The 23,101-nt window shown below is 42.1% G+C and overlaps 3 protein-coding genes across 10 annotated transcripts in view; 1 reads left to right on the forward strand and 2 right to left on the reverse strand.

Moving 5' to 3' along the window:
* The window catches only part of kif13ba (kinesin family member 13Ba), a 30,807-nt gene extending 28,701 nt beyond the window's left edge, over positions 1 to 2,106 (forward strand). For all 3 annotated transcript variants that reach the window (XM_027157043.2, XM_027157042.2, XM_027157044.2), the window contains exon 40: positions 68 to 2,106. In XM_027157043.2, the coding sequence (XP_027012844.2) occupies positions 68 to 273 (206 nt within the window). In that variant the 3' untranslated portion in view covers positions 274 to 2,106. The remainder of the gene's footprint in view (positions 1 to 67) is intronic.
* Positions 2,107 to 4,785: 2,679 nt separating this feature from the next.
* On the reverse strand, positions 4,786 to 14,947 carry hmbox1a (homeobox containing 1a). Of its 6 annotated transcripts, none has more exons than XM_027157098.2 (9): positions 14,691 to 14,947; positions 10,667 to 11,194; positions 10,445 to 10,530; positions 10,188 to 10,298; positions 9,401 to 9,557; positions 9,230 to 9,312; positions 9,039 to 9,134; positions 8,577 to 8,689; positions 4,786 to 7,821 (listed from the first exon to the last, which is right to left on the reverse strand). In XM_027157098.2, exons 2-9 carry the CDS (start codon positions 11,191 to 11,193, stop codon positions 7,678 to 7,680), a joined length of 1,317 nt encoding a protein of 438 aa, XP_027012899.2. In that variant the 5' UTR covers position 11,194; positions 14,691 to 14,947; the 3' UTR covers positions 4,786 to 7,677. The 6 variants fall into 6 exon arrangements, with proteins under 6 accessions (XP_027012899.2, XP_027012898.2, XP_027012897.2 ...); XM_027157097.2 differs by having other exon boundaries at positions 8,577 to 8,692; XM_027157096.2 differs by having other exon boundaries at positions 8,577 to 8,695.
* A 2,100-nt stretch (positions 14,948 to 17,047) lies between these two features.
* kcnk13a (potassium channel, subfamily K, member 13a) lies at positions 17,048 to 21,284 on the reverse strand. Its single transcript, XM_027157046.2, has 2 exons — positions 20,397 to 21,284; positions 17,048 to 19,404 (listed from the first exon to the last, which is right to left on the reverse strand). Exons 1-2 carry the CDS (start codon positions 20,737 to 20,739, stop codon positions 18,500 to 18,502), a joined length of 1,248 nt encoding a protein of 415 aa, XP_027012847.2. The 5' UTR covers positions 20,740 to 21,284; the 3' UTR covers positions 17,048 to 18,499.
* Positions 21,285 to 23,101: the final 1,817 nt, after the last annotated feature.

Below are 23,101 nucleotides of genomic sequence, written 5' to 3' on the forward strand. Positions count from 1 at the left end.
CACAGTGGGTTAGAGTTGATGTCTCTGGTTCTTACAGAATACTTTAAGTGAATTTTCCTCCTACCAGGTAAAAACGATGGCTCTGTAGGGGGCCGTCAGTATTTCCGCTGCGACCCCGGTCACGGAGTCATTGTGCGGCCAGACCGAGTGAGTCGACGCGACTCGTCTAAGCAGCACGGGGAGAACCGGCGTAGTGGAGAGTTCCTACAGGTTAAAGCCGGTTCACTTCTGACCAATCAGAAAGCAGAGAACCGCAAATCCTGGAGTAACTGAACGTCGTTCCTTACTCTAGGACGAAATCGCATTCCTGCACTTGTGCTGTATAAATCCCGGGTGCTTGGTTCTACACAGAGCTACAGAGTTCCCTCGTTCTCACCTCAACACCAGCGTACCTGCTCACATGACGAGTCGCATCTCAACACCGAATAAACTGTACGAGTCCAAACTCTAATCAATCGAGAAGCCCTGTTCTCTCGGTCATCTTTATCCTGCCCCAATTCTCTCGAGTCTTCTTGTAGACTCGTTTTTATGTCATTAGGCATGATTAATATTCTTCCTCTTTAGTCACTAATCTGTGTGGAGCATCCTGAATGTGCCTTTGTGATTCAGTTTGGTTTTTGTTTTTTTAAGTCATTCCTTACTCCTTTAACACTAGCGAGAAAGCCTTCTGTTAGGCCGTGGTCTGATCTCAGGGATTGATCCGAGTTAGCGTTTGTGTCCGATGAAAGAAAAAGCAGGTTCTGCGTCAAAAGACGCCAAAAGTGTCGTTTATGCGCATATATATATATATATATATATATATATATATATATATATATATATATATATATATATATATATATATATATATATATATATATAATACTTGGTTTGTTCATTTAAAGGCCTTTTCACACCAAACGGTTTCTGTATAATGTGCAACAAAGAATCTTCTAGTTTTTAAAAGCTTAATTTCACTGGATTTTAGATCATTTAAGAAGCATCACATTGATCGCTCATGTCGGAGATGTACAATACTTATTTTAAAAATAAAACCTTTGTGTATGTATGTGGGAAAAGCACCAAGTGTTGCATCAACTGAAGTGTTCCTTCCATAGATCATCTAATGATCTAATAGATAAGATAAACGGAATCCTGTAAGTGAGCGTACGAGCGAGCGAGCGAGCGCTGCTGGGGATAAGCTCCCTGCAGTTTGTCTGAGATATAACCCTAATGAAGGAACAACGAACGGAGCAGGCGTGTTTTCACTTTCATGATGCGTCGTGTTTAGTATGAATAGGCCTAAATACAGGAAGTTGTATGTGGGAGAGGAAGAATAAGAAGAAAGAAAATAATGTAGCTCATAGGGTGGGAAGACCACTACATACCTCAGAGCATGTAGCATGTAGATCAGAGCGATAAACCTCCAGGTAGGATTGGCATGTGAACGTTGGATGAAATGTCAGATTACCGACACCAGTGAGATGATATCTGTGGTTTATAAAGTCGAGTCTTCCACGAGGAGCTTCGGATTCAGCGAACACGCCACGTGAGACGATAAGAGGACGGAGCAAATCCTGGCAGTTCCTGAGGCTACGCTGTATTCATTTGTGTGAAGCGAAAGGGAACGAACTTCAAATTCTCATTCCAAGAGAAAGTATTAAATGTTTTGCCCCTATTACGCAGTCGGAGATGCACGTACTTCAGTATGAAGAGCACGAACGAGTTCTTGCACATGGGAGCAGACCAGAGAGATGGGTTATACCATTGCATTTTAATCCTTACTCAGTGTTCACACTAGCACGCCGTTAGCGATCTAGCTAGCCGTACTAGCGACGCATCCAACCATCATCGATCTCGGCCGTTTTCTTCCAAGCTTTAGTTTTCTTCTTAGTGTCTATATATGCATTTATTAAGAGGTTCTACAAGTAAAGAGAAGATGAAACGACAGTTCGGGGAATCGTGCAAGCAAGTCGTTCGGATTTGTCGCTTCACTTCGGCTTTAGCGTGAAATTGACAAAATGTCACTTTGTCACTTGTTGGTGTGAACGCAGGGTGAACGTCTTTAATGTGATTTCTGAAATCGAATGCAATATTGATTTTATTAAAGTATATTTTAATGATTTATTGATAGCTGTGGAATTTTTTTTTTTATCTTAAATTTTTTTTTTCCATTTAGGAATCCCTTTAAATTAAAACATTGCACATTTGATTTAGATTAGATACGAGTGTCTGATTTATAGAAAGTTTAAATCTAACCGAGGTGCTGAAATAATAAAGCCATCATCTTTTTAACTCACAAGTGTCCCTGGGAAGGGGGAAGACTTCTAACTAATAGAACTGTTTAGTGTGTGTGTGTGTGTGTGTGTGTGTGTGTGTGTGTGTGTGTGTGTGTGTGTGTGTGTGTATGCATGGCTTCAGCATCTCCTCATCGCACAAGTCTTGGGCAAGAATTGCTTCTGAATTGTATCTTATGTGTTAATCGCATCCATGTGCCTTGTGCAGCAAGATATCTGACAAATTCCGCACGAGCTCGCTGAACAGTAGCTGAACAGACGAGCGCCGATATCAGAGGTTACAGTTAAATAAATCATGATTTTTAGGAATTTCATAGACGGGCAAAAAATCTTGCATATTTACTTCATACTTGAGTCACTTTGTGTTTACACCGTCCTATTTTACACCAGTTTAAACGTTCGCCACGGTAACTTGTAGAATATTTGCCTAAGCCCCACCCCGTCAGAAATCGGTAGCCACCCGCTTGGCCCCGCCCCTCACAACATTATGACGAATAGTGTGTATCGCACGTGTAGCGTGAGCGTTATAAACGTGTCCGTTGTGATTTATAATTTGAAAGATGTTCATTCATAATTTTACAACCTCACGGATCCGTTACTTAGACGAGATCATTTTTGTGCTGTGAGCGTTCTGTCTGTCCCTCTTTCTCTCTCTACCCCAGGGTTATTTTAATAAGTATTGTGCATTTAATGGAGCTCAAATTAACATCTTAAACATTTCATGCTTTTATGGTATCCAGTGTTGTAAATGTGGCTGGTGGTGATGATGGTGATGATGATGATGAGTTGCAAACAGTAAAGAATCCCTGGTGTTAAACTGTATGATTTCCGTCATGCTTTCACAGACAGAACCCGGTACTTTGTGATCAGAGGTCTTATTAAGACCACATTGACGACACTCATCTGAACCCCACCAATAGGATGACAACAAACTCGCATCTTCAATCACGATGTCGAAACGTAAGCGTGCTAATGGACAGCAAACTGTTCTTGTTTCTCACATTAAAGAGTTTGTTGACTCGCAGGTCCGTCGTTAGACCGTCGTCATTTAAACGCTAAAGTTACATTTAGGATTTAACGCTAAAGTGCAGTTTATCAATGATCACCAATTTCCTGTCGATTTCCTGTTATCATGTCTCGTAACCTGCCTCCGGTCCAGGAACGGTACGCTTTTTTACGTATCTCACGTGTTCCTTTCCTCAAAACTGACTCTGATCCTCAGCAATAGAAAAATATTAAAGCCACCACAAAGTGTCCTTTCAGCTCCGTTTCAGCTGGACCTGGTGACCCGGCCAAACACGGCCAAACGTGATCTGTTTAAACACACCTACCCCCACACCCCCACCCCACGGACTGGTTTCTCCTGCCTGTTTGCTCTCGGCTCATTTTCCCACTGGAGTGAAGTGAAGTTTCTCTGTGCAGAGCTCCAGGCTTCCACTTCCACTAACACACACTCATCAACTGCTCTGTGTGCGTGTGTGTGTGTCCAGTCTGAGCACAAGTTTGGGATTAATTTAATGATTTGTAATTTGATGCTGATATCCAAAGAGTAATCATGTATAATAATTCATTTATAATTTCTTTTATATCGACTGTACAGTAATCTCTGTGGAAAGAAAAAATAAAAACGACTGATTTATCAAACCAACTGCTTCTCATTGACTTTACCCTCAGTGCTGGTGATCAATAATCATTTGTTACACCCCCTCCCTCCCTCTCCAATCACTTCTTTTTCTTCCACTTTCTTCTTCCTAAACCATATTATTTCTTTCAGGTTTTATCTCTTAACTTTTCCCTCTAGTTTTCTGTTTTTACTTTTTTTCTCTTGTTTTTTTTCCTCTAAAGATTTTGAAGATAAGATACTTTATTGATCCCACTGTGGGGAAATTCACTTATCACAGAAGCTAACAGACAAAAAAAAGACAGCTAATGTGCAAGTTAAAGTACTCACTGATACTCATTTATTTGTCTCTTTTTCTTTAGCCCAAAGTTTCTCTTGTAAGTATTTTGTTTCTCCTTTCACGTTCTTACTCTCTGTAAACGTTCTCCGCCCTCTTGACCTCACGTACCCTCGGGATCACTGGGTCTGTGTATGTCCCTTTCTTCCTCTTCCTTCTGTTTTCTTGTAAAATGTTTTTTTCCCATTTTCTTTCAGATCTTTCTTCCCTCTATTGTATTTTCACTTCTAACCTTTTCACATGATCGTTGTTTCATCTTGTTTCCTTCCTTTTTGTATTCAGTCGATTTTCTTTCTTCTGTCTCTCCTTTTTCTTTCGTGTCTTTATTTTGGACCCATCTTTTTTTGTTGTTGTTTTTGTTTTTTCACACCGTTTAATTTTCTTCAGTTTATATTTTCTTCTGCTTAACTCCTAGTTCATGTAGGTTCCTGGTCCTGGAGATCCCTCACCCATTCATTCCCTCATTCTCTCTCTCTCTCTCTCTCTCTCTCTCTCTCTCACTCACTCACTCACTCACTCACTCACTCTCTCACACACACACACACACACACTTAGGAATGAACTGTTTATTTACAAAAGAAGCATCTGCAGTTTAGAGCTCGTCATTGATTTAGACTTTATTCTCTAGAAGATACAGTACTAAAATAAACACAGGTTTAAAAAAAAAGTCTTAAAAAAGTCATAAAGCAAACATATACTACATATTAATTACTGAACAGTCTACTGTCCAAAAAAAGGCACTAAATTCTGAAATAGAAGTTACAGGATTTAACTATCTGCAGTTGATACAACAGTATTTGCGTCGTAGAATATTTATAGATTTATATAGATTTTAATATATTCACATATTAAACACGGACAGATCGACAGGACAGTCAAGCTCCTGATTTCCTGTCGAACAGAAATGTCCGCCTGCTCGTTCACCCTGATCGCAGGATTTGGGTTGTGGTTCCGGTACCGTTTGGGTTCCTCTCTGACATCACTAAAGAGAGAAGTGTGAGAACTAAACACGAAACGTTTGGACGGAATAAAGGGATTACTATCAGAGGTCAGATCCGCGTCAGACTCGAGCTGACAAGCGCTTTCAGAGGTCATGAAATAAATATTAAGTGCTGATGATGAAACACACACACACACACACACACACACACACACACACACACGCGAAAAAGAAACCTCGAACACATCGCTGTGAACGAGAAAATTAAAGATTGTCGAAAGCATCCTTCTCAATTAACCAAAACATTTAAGGAGCTTTTTTTTTTACTCCACAGGCAACACAAAGTAAACAGTCCGCACTAACAAACGGTGAAATGATTTCCTGAAATCGAGAATTCTGAAAAATAAAATCTTTCATTTAATCCAAACTGCTGAACATTTTATTCACATGTTATTCCCTTCCACGCTTTAAAATGAATCATGAATTTTAACGTTATTTCCCTTTAATTAACGTTGTTAAGGTTTCAGTTCATTCAGCTTCATTTTTATCTATGATGTCAGTTTCACGTTTACACGCTATCCTTCGATCAGACAAGCAAACACACGTTGTTTTCTTTTCACTGCTTTAAATCCGCTCCAGTAATTTGGACAAAATACTTTAAACCGAGAAACCGACGTTATTAGTTCTGCGCATGCGTGTTAAATTCTGTACACGATCTGAAGGTTCACCTGCGATCATCATCCAGTTCGAGCTCTGAGTGATGCATCTACAGTCACACGTCCTGCTTTACTTAAAGCTTTGCGTGTGTATTAAAGAAAAATCGACCACACTGCGATTTTCAATCTATACTAAATAGCAAGTGGTGAAGCAAAATTTAGCACCTACAGTGTGATTTATTAAACCTGAAAGCCACTCCGTGAGCAGTGTGTAAATGAACACAACCTGACGGCAGGTAAAATTTGATCAGAAGAAGGTTTAAATTTAGACCCTACGCCAGATTAGGATAATAAAAGCGTCTTAAAATGATGTACAGTGTATCCATGACGATAGGGTTTAAATAGAGGAGGTGTTTCCTCGAGGACACCCAGGATTGGCTAGCGTCGTCATGAATGACATGGAAGAGACATTAAGCCCCTCCCACTCTGAAAGCGCGTCCACGTTAAAATCTAAATTTCCTATTGAACACGTGCACGTTAAAGGTACATAGTGAACTGATTATACTTTTAATTTTTGCATTAATAGTTTGTAGTTTTGAATCGAACTTATATCGGAGACGCAAAAAACTTTCATATAGGTTCATCCTCTAAAACCACGCCCACTTCTTATGTAAATCAGGGCCTCTGTGTTTACACCCGATTCTCTGTAGAGTTCCAAACAGCACCCTGATCCACAATACTATGAGGTTACACATGGTACGATTAACAGCATTTGTCCGATTGCTTTTAAAGAAGCCTAAGATGTGTAGCAGACCCTGGGCGAGTGGCGGTGATGATGATGATGATGATAAAGAGGAGGATGAAGTACATGATCATTGATAAGGCTCATGTGATCTCAGGACTATTGAGGAGAGTCGTGTTTACAGGCAGCTAGACGACAAGAGGTCACGACATCCAGCCTGGAGGTGATGAAGATCAGTGTTAAACTTACAGAGGAGGAGACGGAGAGAGAGAGAGAGAGAGAGAGAGAGAGAGAGAGAGAGAGAGAGAGAGAGAGAGAGAGAGAGAGAGAGAGAAGGAAAAGGGGAGTGATACTTTTCCATCTAAAATATTAGGTAACACACTAATGTTTGCCTTAAAGGTGAGGTTTCTAATTTTTTTTATGTGTAATATCCTCTATTTTGGTTCATTCTGATTTTCAGACTTGTGTTTAAATATTTCTGGCCTGAAAATCAGCTCCGCCTCCAGCATTCCTTTAACCCTAAAAGGTTTGGATAAAGGGGGTGGAGTCAGTGCTGGGCAAATGGGAAATATGTCACTGCGACTGTAATTTAGTTTGCAAGCAGCAGAGGGCGCTGGAAATAATAAACGGCTTTTTTTTGTAACACGTTGTTTGTTTTTGTTTTTTTTCACTTTTTGGGATTTTAATGGCCAAATTTGATAAATAGCTCATTTCTAGGCCACAGAACCTATTTAAATACTACAGTAAAGGCTGTAGGAGGAAAGCTGACATGTTGTTTTTTCCTTTTCCAAAATAAAAAGGCTTTGTTTGTTTACAAAGGCCTGAGAAATTGAACTAGTGTAACTAGCATGCATTTAAGAGTGTTAGTTTCCCACAAGTCTTCCACAGGAAGGAGGATTAAACAACTTGTACATATTAACAGAATTAATTAAATGTTTAATTTTCCTATAAATATTATATTAAATTTTGAACATATGCTTTAAATAGTTGCAAAACTAGCATCACATGGCTCCCCAACTCCTCGTCCCAGAGCCGTCTCCTCCTTTGGCAGATACAGTGTGTGAATGCGATGCTGTGTGTGTGTGTTTGTGTATGGAAAGAGTCCTCAGTCGTCATCAAGCACCTCGGCCTTGACGTCGCTGCCGCCCCTGCCCTGCTGTGACAGCGCCAGGATGGAGTGATTGACTGCCGCCATCTCCACTGCCAGGCTGATGGGGTCCTGGTGCTCGCTCGCTCCCGTGCTCTCGTCCTGGTGGGGGAGGGGCGACAAGACCAGGACACAGCCGTCAATCTGAAGCCAATCAGCTCGATGCCCCGCCCCCACTGCTTGAGCCCAGCCCTGCCCCCATGGGATGCTCCAACCAACCAGAGAGCAAAGTTGGTACCTACAAACGCAAGAGTGGCCTTTTAGGGCATTTTTTTTCTGTTTCCACTGCACTTTTAAAGACAGGATGCGTCCCAAACAGGAACCGACAGAACTTTACAAAAGGAGCATGAGTTCTTGGCTTATTAAGATCTTAAGATAACCTGTCTATCATTCTGGACGTCAATCACAGGGCGAAGCTTCTTTGTGTAATTGTTTAGTCTGACATAATAATAGCTTGGATTTATTTGACTGATTAGTCGTTTTATCCGACCTTTTATCGTCCGAGCTCAAATTCACGATGATCTGCAAGTCCAAGGCTTAGAAGGTTCTGGTACAATGTGCAGTGGAAAAAGTCTCACTTTGTCCATCACGAGGCTTTAAAAGCTCTCAATGCTTCAGAGCTACATAGCGCTAATGTAGTGTAAGTAAAGAGGTGATCCAGCACTAGGCATTACTTATGTACCTGGAAGGAGGATGACACCGAAACCAAAGCCTGTGGCCACTGCTCTCTTATCCCAAGACAATTCAGTCACGGTTTTGTAACAGCTCGAGAAACTGACCTTTATAGTCTGTGTTAAATCTTAAGACAGCTGGACAGAGGAGGCTGGAAATGGAGTGGAGTTAAATGCGGTCCTTACCGTCCCTAACCCCGGCTCGGCGCCCGGCTCGCTGAAGTCGTTGCCGTCGATCTCGTCACTGTTGGAGTGACCACCTGGACTCTGCACGTCAAGCCCATGAGTCTCCAGGATTGCTGCTTCTTCGAAAAAAAAAACACACCTTGCCATATCGGAGGTCAGAGTGGACGCACAACGTCCACACACACGCTTTATATGCATAATAAAAAACACTGGCAAGCTTTTCCCTTCCTGTTACAATTACACAATACTAACACATTGCCTTTAGGTCAAACAGGAGGCGGGGCTTATTTCTAGGACAGAAAAATGCAAGGGTTTAATCTTAATATATAAATTGAAAATCCTCATCTTTAAGCAATAAAAGAGGGAAAACTCAATAATTAAATAATAATAAATTAATTACTACATTTAAAGAAAAGAAAGAGCATTTTGGGTCCCACCCCCCCCAAAGGGCTTCAACGTTACCTATATTGGCTCTTCTCTTAATCTCCTTTCGCCGGTTCGCAAACCAGTTGTACACTTTTAGAGACGTGACCCGCTCTAGATCAGAGAGCTTCTTCCCTAAACATAAAGACGTCGTAGCGGTTCAGAAACGAGCTTCAACACTTTAACCTGCATTCAGAAATGTCTGCTTCACCGTTAGGCATCAGCCTCACCTGGCTTCTGTATCACGGCGTTGCAGGCGTTGGCGATTTCCTCCCTCTTGGCCTCGTCAGGATACTGGTTGTCATTAAAGTAACTAAAGCAGCACATAAATAAAGTCACCTGATTAAACTCGTTATCTAATTAATTAATTAAACATTTCATCAGTTTGGTTTGACCCTCACCTCTCCATGACAGCGAGACACTCTTTCCTCCAGGTGAAGCGGCTGCCACGGCGCAGGCGGAAGCTCCCGGGGCTGCAGTTGATGGGCGGAGCGCTCTGGTGCCACTCTACGATGTCCTCCAGTGCCATGGGGGCGGGTCTCATAGCCAGAGTGGCACCTGGGACGACAAAAGTGACCGTGTATCAGTTGTACAGCTCTCTGATCTCTCAGCACATGATGGTTGCTCTGGAATCATCTCCATCTCCAGCTGCACCTCCACCTCACGTTACTGCCGACACTTTTAACGCTTTTAACTCTAATCTCACCGCCTAATTGACCAAAGTCAGATTTATTTGAAATAATATCTAAAGCATTGCACAGAGATTTGTGTTAGACGGACTAGATTAGACTCTCATAGCCTGATCTCATCACAGTCTCTCTCTCTCTCACACACACACACACACACACACACAAACACACACACTCTCACAGTCTCACACACACACAGTCTCACACACAGACACACAGACACAGTCTCACTCACACACAGACACACACACAAAAACAAACACAGACACACACACACACACACACACACACACACACAGACACAGACACAGTCTCACTCACACACAGACACACACACAAACACAGACACACACAGTCTCACACACACACACACACACACACACACACACACTAGTGCGAGCCAAACTCCACAGGTCTGCTATGAGCGCTTTAATAATGGATTGATGGGCTAGCTGCAGGGTGGAGGTAGGGGGCCTGTGTGGGTGGAGTGTGGCATTACCAGGTGTGGTCTTCTCCAACTGGTACCAGCGATAGAAGGCTCTCTTCTTCTGCTCGCTCAGGTCAGAACCCTGCTGCAGGAGCCAGTGGGAGATCCGACTCTGACTGATGCCTGTTCAGTGCAAAACAACACAGACCAAAATATTGGTGTCTACGTGGAATTCACGTGTTAACTGATAAACGTTGCCGTTCCTCCCTGTGCAGGGAATCAGCGCCGTACACCGTGAAGTGAGCGAGCAGCGTGTCACAAGCACTAACCTGTGACTTGAGCGACGACGGCTTGTGAAATTCTCCGGCTCCCTAAGAAGGCCTTGATCTCCTCTTTAATTATATTACTGTCCTTTCTGGCAACACAGGAAGTGAAGGATGACGGATGTTAGAAGTAGACGACCAGAATGCAATCTAGAATAATAGTTATAATAATAATAATAATAATAATAATGTCCTGTAATTTATTATTAACTGAATGATGGTAGTGACCTCATGAGCTCCTCCACGCGGTCATCGATGTCCACTTCCTCCTCGGCGGGCTCAAAGCCGAAGGCCCGAGCAGGTACGGGATACTGAGTAGGCGACAGCTTCCCATTGCTGACAGGCGCTAAGCTGTCGCGGCCGTTTTGAGCTGCCAGCGCCACCACACCCATGGGCACGGTGATGGTGGGGGGCGGTGAGGTGTCGTAGCTGGTCGGTGACGGGGACGGAGTACTGCCGTGGAACACGGTCTGAGTGGCCACAGAGGCAGATGAAGGCGAAGTGGGAGCGGTGCTGGACGGTGCCGCGGAACTGGAGCTGCCGTGGCTGCCGACGCCTCCACCTCCTCCTCCTCCTCTCGTCCCTCCAGCATGGGGGTGACGTGGGCCAAACTTCTGCACATGCTCGCGCTCCAGACGCTCCAACGTGTCCAGTGCATGTAGGATCTCCTGCTTCGTCATGCCGCTCCCGCGCAGCCGCTGCAGCAGATCGATCTGCTCGATGGTAAAGCGAGGCTCGTCGGTGTAATGTGACATTCTGACCAAACACAAGGACAGAGAGAGAGAGAGAGAGAGAGAGAGAGAGAGAGAGAGAGAGAGAGAGAGAGAGAGAAAGAGAGAGAGCGAGAAAGAGAGAAAGAGAGAGAAATAGAGAGAGAGAGAGAAAGAGCAATGGAAATGATGCATGACGATGAATTACTATCCCTGATGTGCTAAAAACATACACAATGACACATCCTAGCAGTCCCGTCATACGCTCGTTGCCAAGCAACCAGGAAATATACGGCCGCTGAGCATAAGAGAGCGAATTACCGAGGCTATCAATTTAGCTGGCTAGGATTCAACCGTCACGTATTTTACAGATACAAACTCGTACGGTGATCAATATGATGAAGGGAAAAGAACCCTCACAGGCAGCAGGAAAGAAACCTCTCGTCCAGTTCTGAAAGAAAATCAGGGATCGTTAAGGATTTAAAGTCGGCCTGTTCATAAACACACACACCTTTAGCCGTACGTTGGCTGGTAATAAAAGTCCGAAGCCGTGTGAGTGTTTGTGCTGGCTGGGTTATTTCTTTTCCGTCTGGAATGTGTTAGAAAAACAAATTCCTGATTGGAAATTCATGGAATATTATATGACTTTGTTCCATATGGAACGCACATTGCGTTGGCACTCGAAGGCATTTGTGCAAATGTGTGTGTGTGTGTGTGTGTGTGTGTGTGTGTGTGTGTGCGCGCTTGTATTTAGCTATTTGTGAGGACCAGATGGTAAGATGATTATAGAAATGTGTGATGATCGTTGAGATTAGCTATTTTGTCTGGTAGAGATTAAGAAAACATGTGGCTTTTGTTTAAGAAGGAGACGAACGCTCAGAGCTGTTTGTGAAGGACCTTTAATGTTCATCTACATTCCTATACAGTCAATAGAATATAAAAGTGTGTGTGTGTGTGTGTGTGTGTGTGTGTGTGTGTGTGTGTGTGTGTGTGTGTGTGTACAGGCTGAGCTCAGCATTGAGAGAATTATTCTCAGATAAAATTCCAGCTCTGAGGCTCTTTTGTTAAAACTAGCTCAGCTATCTTGGACAGAAATTTTTTCCCCCCTTGGTGGTTTTTCCTTAAATGTATCTCCTCCCTCCCGGGTGCCTGCTCAGCTCTGCCTCTGAGCTGCGTAAAGGCCATTTAAAAATCCTGCAGGAATGCATGTATTATCCTTGCTTTCACCTCACAGAGCCTCCATATTTCACTGCGCATACTGGAGAATAAGAGCAGCACCGACACTCACGTTCACAACACGTCAGATTCATCCTTCGCTAATTCTCCACCGAGGAACTAATGTACAGTAGATGTTCTGCAGATGTTCTGGAGCATTAAATGTAATGACCAGAGATCCAAATGAAAACCTTTATTATTATTATTATTTGCATTATTATTATTTGCATTATTTATTGCAGGCATCACAAGTGGATCGTTTTTCTTCATAATCTCCATCTCACTCAGTGGAGGCTGGAGATGGAAAAAAAAATAAATTCTCAATTCTGATTTACGTGTCAATTTATATAGTTTCTCTCCTCGTGCATAGAAACAGATCAAAAACATGTTTGGAAAACAGAATATAAAATGAACCTAAATGGACGCTTTTAGAAAATATGCTGTTATTAGAAAGCGCTGGACTAAACGGTACCTCGGCCTCACGTCTGTGTGGGTGATTATTTTCCTGTAACTGCACAACCAGAGTGTTGATTTCTGCACCAGTTATGATCCTTAATGATCAGGCTGAGAAATATATAAACACACATAAATCCCAGTCATCCTTTTAACCCAACACGGGGTTTTCCTGCAGAATTAGACATAAATAAATCATCCTTTACAGGTTCGCCGGATCTCTGCAGGAGAAATCGCTCTACACCGAAACTGTGCAACTTTGCTTTCCATGATGGAAAGTTTCCCAGGAATTCATCCTCAGAGGAACGTGACGCCGCTACAGGCAGTGTCTCTACGTTCGGTCTGCGTCTTGAATGAGATCTGATCGGGAATTTTCAGATAACTCGCGTCCGATTCCTTATGTGATATTCGGGGACATTCATTCATTCAGTCATCTTCTACCGCTTATCTGAACTTCTCGGGTCACGGGGAGCCTGTGCCTATCTCAGGCGTCATCGGGCATCGAGGCAGGATACACCCTGGATGGAGTGCCAACCCATCACAGGGCACACACACACTCTCATTCACCCACACACACACACACACACTATTTTCCAGAGATGCCAATCAACCTACCATGCATGTCTTTGGACCGGGGGAGGAAACCGGAGTACCCGGAGGAAACCCCCGAGGCACGGGGGGAACATGCAAACTCCACACACACGAGGCGGAGGTGGGAATCGAACCCGCAACCCTGAAGGTGTGAGGTGAACGTGCTAACCACTAAGCCACCGTATCCCCTATTCAGGGACATTTCATTTTAAATGCAATTCAGCACTATATAAAGTACATCACTAATTTCGAAGGAATGTCTGAGCGAGCGATATTTGGTGTAAATGAATCCATGAGACACTTTTTAAAGCTCTGTTTATGTCGGTTGTTGTCAGTTGCTGCTAGAAACGGACTCCGACTTTACACAGATAAGCGAGTTCGAGGACGTCCACTTAACGTGTACGGAGTGTCTGCTTTTAAAGACGGTGTGAACCGTTGATGCTGGCAAAAGGAAGCATGTGGTGCTCAGTGCTCACAGGAGTGAACTGCTCTCCCGATTCACGGCACATTTTTAGCGACTAACGTGCTCGCCGATTCGTCTCCGTGCTCTGTGTGTAGTATCTCCTGCTGATATTTTGCAGTTTTATTATTCAATTGAGATACTTTCAGATCGCTCTGACTTCATGTCTAGTATCTGATGTCACCTCAGATCAGACGCTGGTATCTTAGAATATACTTTTTTATGACTACATGTACAAATCGGTGCCAGAATCGGTCTTAAACGTATCCCTGAATAAACGTCAGCTTCTTTAAGCAATCAACAGTCCATCGAACATCCCTCAGATGCACAGGACCACACACCCAGGCTGTGTCCCAAACACCACCACTACATGAACAGTGGGCTTGTGAATCCAGTGTTTATTTAGGATTCAGCACACACACATTCAGGACGCAGAACCGCATGGGACCTGATCATGGATCTGAGAGTTAAAACCTGCTGAAACACCCTGCTGCATGGTGGACCGGTCAAGATCAACTAATCCTGATATCTGCTGAGCTCAGCAGTGGGATTAGTCTGATAGACAGATCTGCAACCTGCTCATGTAATAATAATAATAATAATAATAATAATAATAATAATAATAATAATAATGATAATAGTGATGAAGATGATGATGATAATCCCGGGTAGTCACACCCCGTTCACACATGCACGCAGTGTTTATGTCCTGTTGCTCTGCACATTTGGTGGCTTTGTAACAGAGATCACATGAACAGAAGAAGAGAAATCACGGGTGCACGCAGTGTTGTTCCTGCAGCTCACACACAACATCTGCTCTTACCTTCAGCTCGGCCTCCGTCCACCATAACATTTAATTTATTTACGAGGAATTTTGGTCCCGGAACAAAACGCGTCGTAAAAGTCCCTCTGTCACCAAACACAGCGCGACATGTCCGCCTCTCTCTCTCTCTCTCTCTCTCTCTCTCTCTCTCTCTCTCGCTCTCTCTACCCTCCTCTTCAATCATCAAACCCGCAGCTCACAGCAAAATATCATTTGCCTTTGTGTGAGTGACAGAAGCCATATTGATATGAACAGTAAGCTGCGCGCGGGGTATCATGGGAAATGTAGTCCAGTCTACAGGACTACAAGCAGAGGCATAGATAGATAGATAGATAGATAGATAGATAGATAGATAGATAGATAGATAGATAGATAGATAGATAGATAGATAGATAGACAGACAGATAGATAGATAGATAGATAGATAGATAGATGTGCAAAATTTTGCATACCCTTTGGAGTCTGTTTCCTAAAATTGCGACAATAATAATAATAATAATAATTATATTATTATTATTATTATTATTATTATTATTATTATTATTATTATTATTATTATTATTATTATTATTATTATTGGTGTTATAATAATAACAACAATAATAATAATTATTATTGTTATTATTATTATTATTATTATTGGTGTTATAATAATAATAATAATAATAATAATAATAACAATAATAATTATTATTATTGTTATTATTATTATTGTTATTATTATTGTTGTTGTTGTTGTTGTTGCTGTTATCATTATTATTGCTATTATTATTATCATCATAATTATTATTATTTGATTATTATTATTATTATTACAATATACTTTTGTAAATCCTGACATTCTCAACATTCTTATTATTCTTATTCTTATTCTTCTTGTTATTATTATTATTATTATTATAATTATTATTATTATGAATAAAATTATTAATATTGTTGTTGTTGTTCTTGTTCTAAAATAAATATATACAATCAATATTTTACAATGTTTTGTGATTTAACCCTGGAAGAGGTTTTTTCTTAAGGAAACTCTTACACTGGGATTTCAGAGACAAGCAGAATGTAATGCATCATGGCTCAACTGGTTAAGGCTCTGGGTTGTTCATCGGAGGATCGGGGTACAAGGCCCCACACAGCCAAGCTGCCAGTGCTGGGCCCTTGAGCAAGGCCCTCAACAATCCCTGTTCCAGCGGCACTGTATCATAGCTGCCCCTGCACTCTGACCCCAACCTCCTCATTTGGGGTATGTAAAGAAAAAAGAATTCCGCTGTAATGTATATGTGGCGATAATAAAGGCTTCTATGCCCCCCGTTCTATTCATGGATCCAGTTGTGTGGAGTAATGTAGTTGTGTGTGGGTGTAAACAAACACACTAGCGCCCTCTAGTGTGTGTTCGTGTTATTCTTACTCCTGTCATGCTTATGGAGTAATTCATAATTCGTAATACGTAATTAAATATAGAGAACAAATCTCAGAGATCACAAACACACAAACACACACAAGTATGTAAAGCATATAATGTTAAAGCATCAGTTGATATACCGTATGACTTATATAGTGGGTGCAAGAGATGAATTATCTCAGTTGTAGATTTAAGTGGTTATTTTAACAGAATAGATATTTGTACCTCATTCTGCTTTAAATCAGGTGGCTTTAATAGAAATAGAATAGAGTGTGTTGTTGTGACAGTTTTGACCACTCACTTTCAGTAACACTTCAGTCTCCTGGTCAGGGTCTCGGTGGATCTGTGGAATCTGTCTGGACTTCTGTCTGTGACACGTGAACACACACTGGATAAGACACCAGTCCATTACAGGGGAGGTGAACTGTGCTTTTTTTTCCCTTTCTTGTTTTGCCCTTTTTTAAAGCTTTTTTTTAGACTAAAAATAATAAATAAATACCACAAAATTTAAATAAAATAAAAGATTAGCCTTTTTTTTGAGTCTTAAAAGCACGTTTGCTCGTCTGGTCATGTTTGAATTGTAGTTCAGCAGATTTAATGTTCTCAATTTTTTCATCATGAGAAGACACACACACACACACACACACACACACACACACACACACACACACACACATATACACATACAAACACACGCGCACACACACACACACACACACGCATACACATACACACACGCACACACACACACACACGCATACACACACACACACACACACACACACACACACACATACAAACACACACACATACAAACACACGCACACACACACACACATACACACACACACACATACACACACATACACACACATACAAACACACACACACACACACACACACACACACACATACGCATACACACACACACACACACACACACACTTACAGAATCTGTTCCATTATCAGGGGTTTGGCTTCTGACATCTTTTAATAAAAGAACACAGTTTTCATATTGTAATGATTTATAATGCTACAGGAAGAACATGTGGATAACGTTTTTAAATCAGTGGAGTGAAATGTGTTGTGCACCAAACAAATCACTTCTCAGGTCATGGGATTCAAAAACTGGCTTTCTTTTTTTAAATACAAAAGCACTGAAAAAGAATCACTCTTCTGATGTCCTGCATCATGCTTCATTTATTTCTCTGACTGCATAATGATGAACACGTCTCACTTGAAATCTGACAACTAAAGTGTGGCTTTCAGTAAACAAACGTGTGCGACAATTAACCTTTAACTTAGATCTTTAGTGAAGGGTGTTTGGGGTTTTTTTATATTTCTAACAGGTACTTAATGGGACCTTATTATGGGTTAATATACACTCTCAGAAAAAAAGGGTACTACACTGAAGCTTTATACTTTTTTGGTAAAAAAAAAAGGGGTACCACATTAACAAGGGGACCACATTAACGAGGGTACCACACTAACAAGGGTACCACATTAACGAGGGTACCACATTAACAAGGGGACCACATTAACAAGGGGGCCACATTAACGAGGGGACCACATTAACGATGGTACCACATTAACAAGGGTACCACATTAACAAGGGGACCACATTAATGAAGGTACCACATTAACAAGGGTACCACTGTTTGCATCTTTATGTCTGAGAGCGTAGCATTCATATGTACACTGTGTATTTCACCTACAAAGTGTAACTTTACAAAACATAAAAAAGTAAAATAAATGCCGAAGTTCCCCCTGAGCAGCGAGGAAAACTTCTTGAGTACCGTGCAATCAATTCAGTACCAACTACGTGGCATATCTGTCTCTAAAGTTTCGTAGATTTTATTCTCCGCTTATAGATTAATTGCGTAATACTTTAGTGGAAAAAGCAAACAGCACGATTTCTAAGCGTGTTATGAAACTTTTTTGTTTTTAACTCTCCGAGAAATCTACAAGAACGAGTCAGCAACCGCAGCATCTGTACTGTTACTCACACCTCAATCTTACCGAGTCAGGAGGAATAATAAAACAGCTGTACAGTGCCACAAGAGCAACGTCTCTAACGGTGTACAATTTCAGATCCAACTGTCAGCAAAGCATGCACTCTGTCATCAAAAAAACCTTCATCTGGATAAATTAGCTGAACTAGACTGCAAATATCATGTAGCCTACTTTATCTAGAAGACGTGATTTAATGTCTAAACAACTCTCTGATGCAGCAAAGAGTTTATCAAGTTTATAGAAATGTTCTAAAGCACTCCTGAGCTTATGTAAAGATTTAGGAGACATTAGGCGCAAGACTGAAGCAGCACTGTACTTAACTACAGATCTGAGCAAATGTGTACAGGATGGATGGCATTAGACCTCTTTGGATTGTTTTGGTCGTTGTGCAGATTTATCTGTCTACGCTTGTCTCAGCTAATCTGTTGTTCATGATTCCCAGAGCTCCGACTCCTCCAGAGAATTCATCATGTCGGTTGATGGAGCCGGGCGGTCGTGGGTATCCGTTGGCCGTCTCAGAAAGCTGTTTCTGCATGATGGCCAAGTTGACCTTATTAGCAGCCAGAAAGTCTCTCATGGAGATCATCTCCCCGGACATCCTGCGGCCGTCGGTTTCGCTATCGTTAACGGCGTCCGTGTCTATGGAGATGTTCCGGACTCTGGTGCGGAAGTGGCCGGGCATTATAGCGTTCCTTCCCGGACGCAGGTTCCGTCCCGGGCAGTGTCGGCACGGTATCTCAAGCTTCTTCAGAAGCCAATTGAGAACCTGCTTGATGACGATTGATATGACATTGAAGAGTGAGTAAATGCAACAAGCCCCCATGAGGATGAAGATAAAGTTGCCCAGGCTGTAGAGAGTCTGGTTGTCGTACGCAGCGAGCTGGCCGCTCACCATGTCCCCAAATCCGATAGTGCTGAATGCTACAAAGCAGAAGTACAGAGAGTCCAAATAACCCCAGCCCTCCATCGAGGAGTACATGGCAGAGGCGCAGCAGGATATAATGATGGATGCCATGCAGAGGATGAGCATCACGCAGTACACAGACGGCTTCCAACCCGCCAGACTGTCCTCACAGTGCACCGGCCTCACGTGGCCCGCCTCGTGTCTGCTGTCGTGAGGCAGAACACCTTTCCTCCGATGTTGGACTTCGTGGCATGACTTCAACACGAACGCAAGCACGGTTATAATTCTCTCCAAAAACAGGTTGAAAAACAGGATGGTGGCTGCACAGCCGATTAGTCCGTAAAAAATCAAGAAGATTTTGCCTCCCACCGTGGCCGGTGTGGTCATCCCGAACCCTGTATAAAACAGAAGAGGAGGAAGATTTATAGATGTGTCATACTCTTCCTCTTATCGAGGAACATGGAAGAACAATACATACCAGTTTGCTTCAGAGGGATCACTCTAATGAGCAATATTTTAACATTAAGACTTTTTAGGAGTCTATGGAAATGACAGAAATGCCATTAGATTTAAAAATCCTTCACACTCTATATGTTTATATGCAGAAATCAGCATTTGATTAGTAATAACATGACAGAAAATAAAAATACACACCAGATCACTGTAACTAATATGATCAGATGTTACAGAAATTAACACCTTAATACACAAACCCCAAAACCCCATGAGACATCACAAGTCATACGAATGGCAATGATGTAATGATTAATTCTAATCTCTGTGAATGGCTTACTGTATATGTGAACGTTTGGTTATACAGTGTGTATATATTGTGCTTAAACTGCTTTTTATTATAATATGCCATAATATTCTCAAGAGCATGACTTTTACTTGTAATAAAGTATATAGAAATTCAGTCTAATCACTCACTCCTATTATATCAGAGAAAAACCCCAAGAGTCAGAATTAAACAGGACTGAAGTGGCCTGTTTTCTACCACGTTTGTTGTACCATGTTTTCAGTAATGACAGGCTAAATAATGACGTGAACTGAAAAGTGTGTAAAATATCCAGAGTCCATTTGACTCCCACGCTGTTATGAGTCCAGGTCCACATTCTCAGGCAGAAAGAGTATTTATGTTGCTGTAGCTTCTTGTCTCATTATTGTATAATAATCTTAGACCTGGAAATGTGAATACTGTATATCTTTATACACATAGATGATTCAAGGTGGAGTTTAATTTCCATCTGGAGTGAAGATATTACATAATGCTTTTTTGGTACAAGGTACAAGGACTGCACTGGGAACAACATGTACAAAATTTTGGAGCACATGAACCTTCTTAAGCATTAACTCTGGGTTTCCTCGCACAATAAAGATGACTTACCGATAGTGGACACAACTGTACCCACAAAGTAGAAAGCTCCTTGGAAATCCCAGCGAGCCCTGGGTCGGTCCACACGGATACCAGCCCCGGTGGCCTCTTCGTAGGCTCTGAGGAACCCTTCGAGCTCCTTGCGGCTGACGTTGTGCTTGCGGCTGAAGAGGTCGAAGCTGCGCGCCCAGCGGCCCTTTGCCTGCTCTTCCTCCGGCCGCTCCAGCGCGGAGAACACGGCGGCACCGCACACCAGGTACAAGAGGATGAGGAGCGCCAGCATGGCGAAGCGCGCCGTGTCCTCGCTTGCAGAGCCCAGACCCAAACAGCAGCACGTACCTCGGCATGCCATCATGTTCCCACAGAGAACAGAACAATGGACCGCATCTTAAACTGTCCCCAAGTCCGTGCCCAAACACCCCAAAGCTCCAGCTCACACATCGCCGTCCGACTTTTGCCAAAACAATTGTTTTATTACTCTATGATAGATAAAGCACCAGAGTTCGCTGGAAAGTTGCACATCCTCTTCAGTCTCAATACGCGCAAAAATTACACTCTTCATTTACACTCAGATGCACCAGACAAAACACTTCATGATCCCTCACGTGTCCATAATGACTTCCTTCTGTTTTATTCTGTTTTAACGAATAACAGTCACAGGTCTTGTCTCGTATCCAAATGCATCCTCCTGACATCAAGGTCGGTGTGTATCTTTTAATAAAAATGGATCTTCTTTATTAGATCAGGATGAAGGTTGTGCGTTCATCACCACATGCAGATGTTTCTGAGCAGGAAAACGCGGTCAAATCAAGAGTTTCTTCCGTGTAATAGGAAATCTCCGTGTAAAGCGATGGTGCGCACAAGTTTATATGATGGCACCGCACCCGTGAGTGAGTGAGAGAGAGAGAGAGAGAGAGAGAGAGAGAGAGAGAGAGAGAGAGAGGGTGTGTGTGTGTGTGTGTGAGAGAGAGAGAGAGAGAGAGAGAGAGAGAGAGAGAGAGAGAGAGAGAGAGAGAGAGAGAGATAATTGTGGGAGAGGGGGGGAGACAGAGAGAGAAGGAGGGAGGGAGGGAGGGAGAGAGATCGAGAGAGTGGGAGAGAGGGGGGTGAGACAGAGAGAGGGAGGGAGACAGAGATAGAGAGAGAGAGAGGGAGGGAGGGAGGGAGGGAGAGAGAGAGAGAGAGAGAGAAAGAGAGAGATAGAGAGAGCAAGAGGGAGAGAGAGAGACAGAGAGAGAGAGAGAGAGAGAGAGAGAGAGAGAGAGAGAGAGAGAGAGAGAGAGAGAGAGAGTGAGAGAGAGAGTGTGTGTGTGTGTGTGAGAGAGAGAGAGAGAGAGAGAGAGAGAGAGAGAGAGAGAGAGAGAGAGAGAGAGTGTGTGTGAGAGAGAGAGGGGGGAGGGAGAGAGAGAGATGATGATGATGATGATGATGATGATGATGATGGAGACGGGATCTTTCTTAATAATCCTGAAACTTTGCTGATTCCATGTGACCAACAATATGGACATAGTAATATTAAATAAAGCTTTTGCTGAATCAGCGCTTTGCTCTGAACATTTCTATATTATTTGTCATGTAGATTTCTGTGTTGGTGATGTAAGGGAATTGTGTAAGGTGTATTGACCCCCCATGGAGCCGAGCAAATGGAATGATCCTCTTTCCTGAACAACGTCAATTACTGCGCTGGCGGGAAATAAAACCAGTTCATATGGAATAAAAACACTGTCAATAATAATCGTACGTAATTCAAAGCATTTGTGTGCAAATTTTAATTTTGCCGAGTTGGATCCCAAAACCTACGGCCACGACAGTTTACAGATACGAGATTTTGTGTGTTTGTTCAAATACAACTCCAAAATGTACGACTATGACAGTTTACACACAACGCTTGTTTTCACAACACCTCTTTTTCACACACGAAAACGGTCTGCTGCGAAACAACTGTCAAAAATACGTCATCACCTTCACAGGCATTACTATCCGAGGGAAGATGAATCGATTCCACGAAGTGCGCATGCGCCCCGCCCTCTTTTAAACCTATCAAAAGTCATTTTCTGATATTTAATGTACTTAAGTATTTGAAGTAAAAGTAAAATTTCAGTGATTTTCAGTAGGTATAAGATCAGGGGCAGTTCTAGGGTTTCATCTTTAGGGGTTTTATCCCTCAGTGAGAATTTAAAACAAGAAGAGTTTTATATTATATATTATATGACTACATAGTAAGCCAAAAGTTATGGTGTTATTAAATGGCAAAAGTGGACACCAAAATTTTATGCGTGATGTAATGATGTCAGTCTTGAATCAAATTAGTTCATGTATGTGTGTATTCTCTACAAACAGTGTGTCCAATGAATGCAGTCATTAAAAAACAAATATTCACAAAGACCAAATCAATAAATGTTATTTTTATTTAGTATTGTATGGATAGTTTGCATTAATATTTTGTTTGTGCTACAACTCTGGTAATAAGAATAGTGAAATTTCACTGCTTTTGGTTGCCGTATTTGCAGCTTTCCGATTAACGTTATACATTAACGCCTCCAGCTCTGACTGTGCGTGCACGCTGCGCGTACCTGTGCTTCTCCGTACAGCGTGCAATGCAATCTAGGAGTAGTGATTCACCAAACCTCTCTTATTACAGTCACACACATTTCTTCTGATTCTATTTTGTAGTAACGAAGATGCTTAGTGGAAATATAACGGAGTAAAAGTATACA

Source organism: Tachysurus fulvidraco, chromosome 12, assembly GCF_022655615.1.
Source record: "Tachysurus fulvidraco isolate hzauxx_2018 chromosome 12, HZAU_PFXX_2.0, whole genome shotgun sequence".
Taxonomy (NCBI): domain Eukaryota; kingdom Metazoa; phylum Chordata; class Actinopteri; order Siluriformes; family Bagridae; genus Tachysurus; species Tachysurus fulvidraco.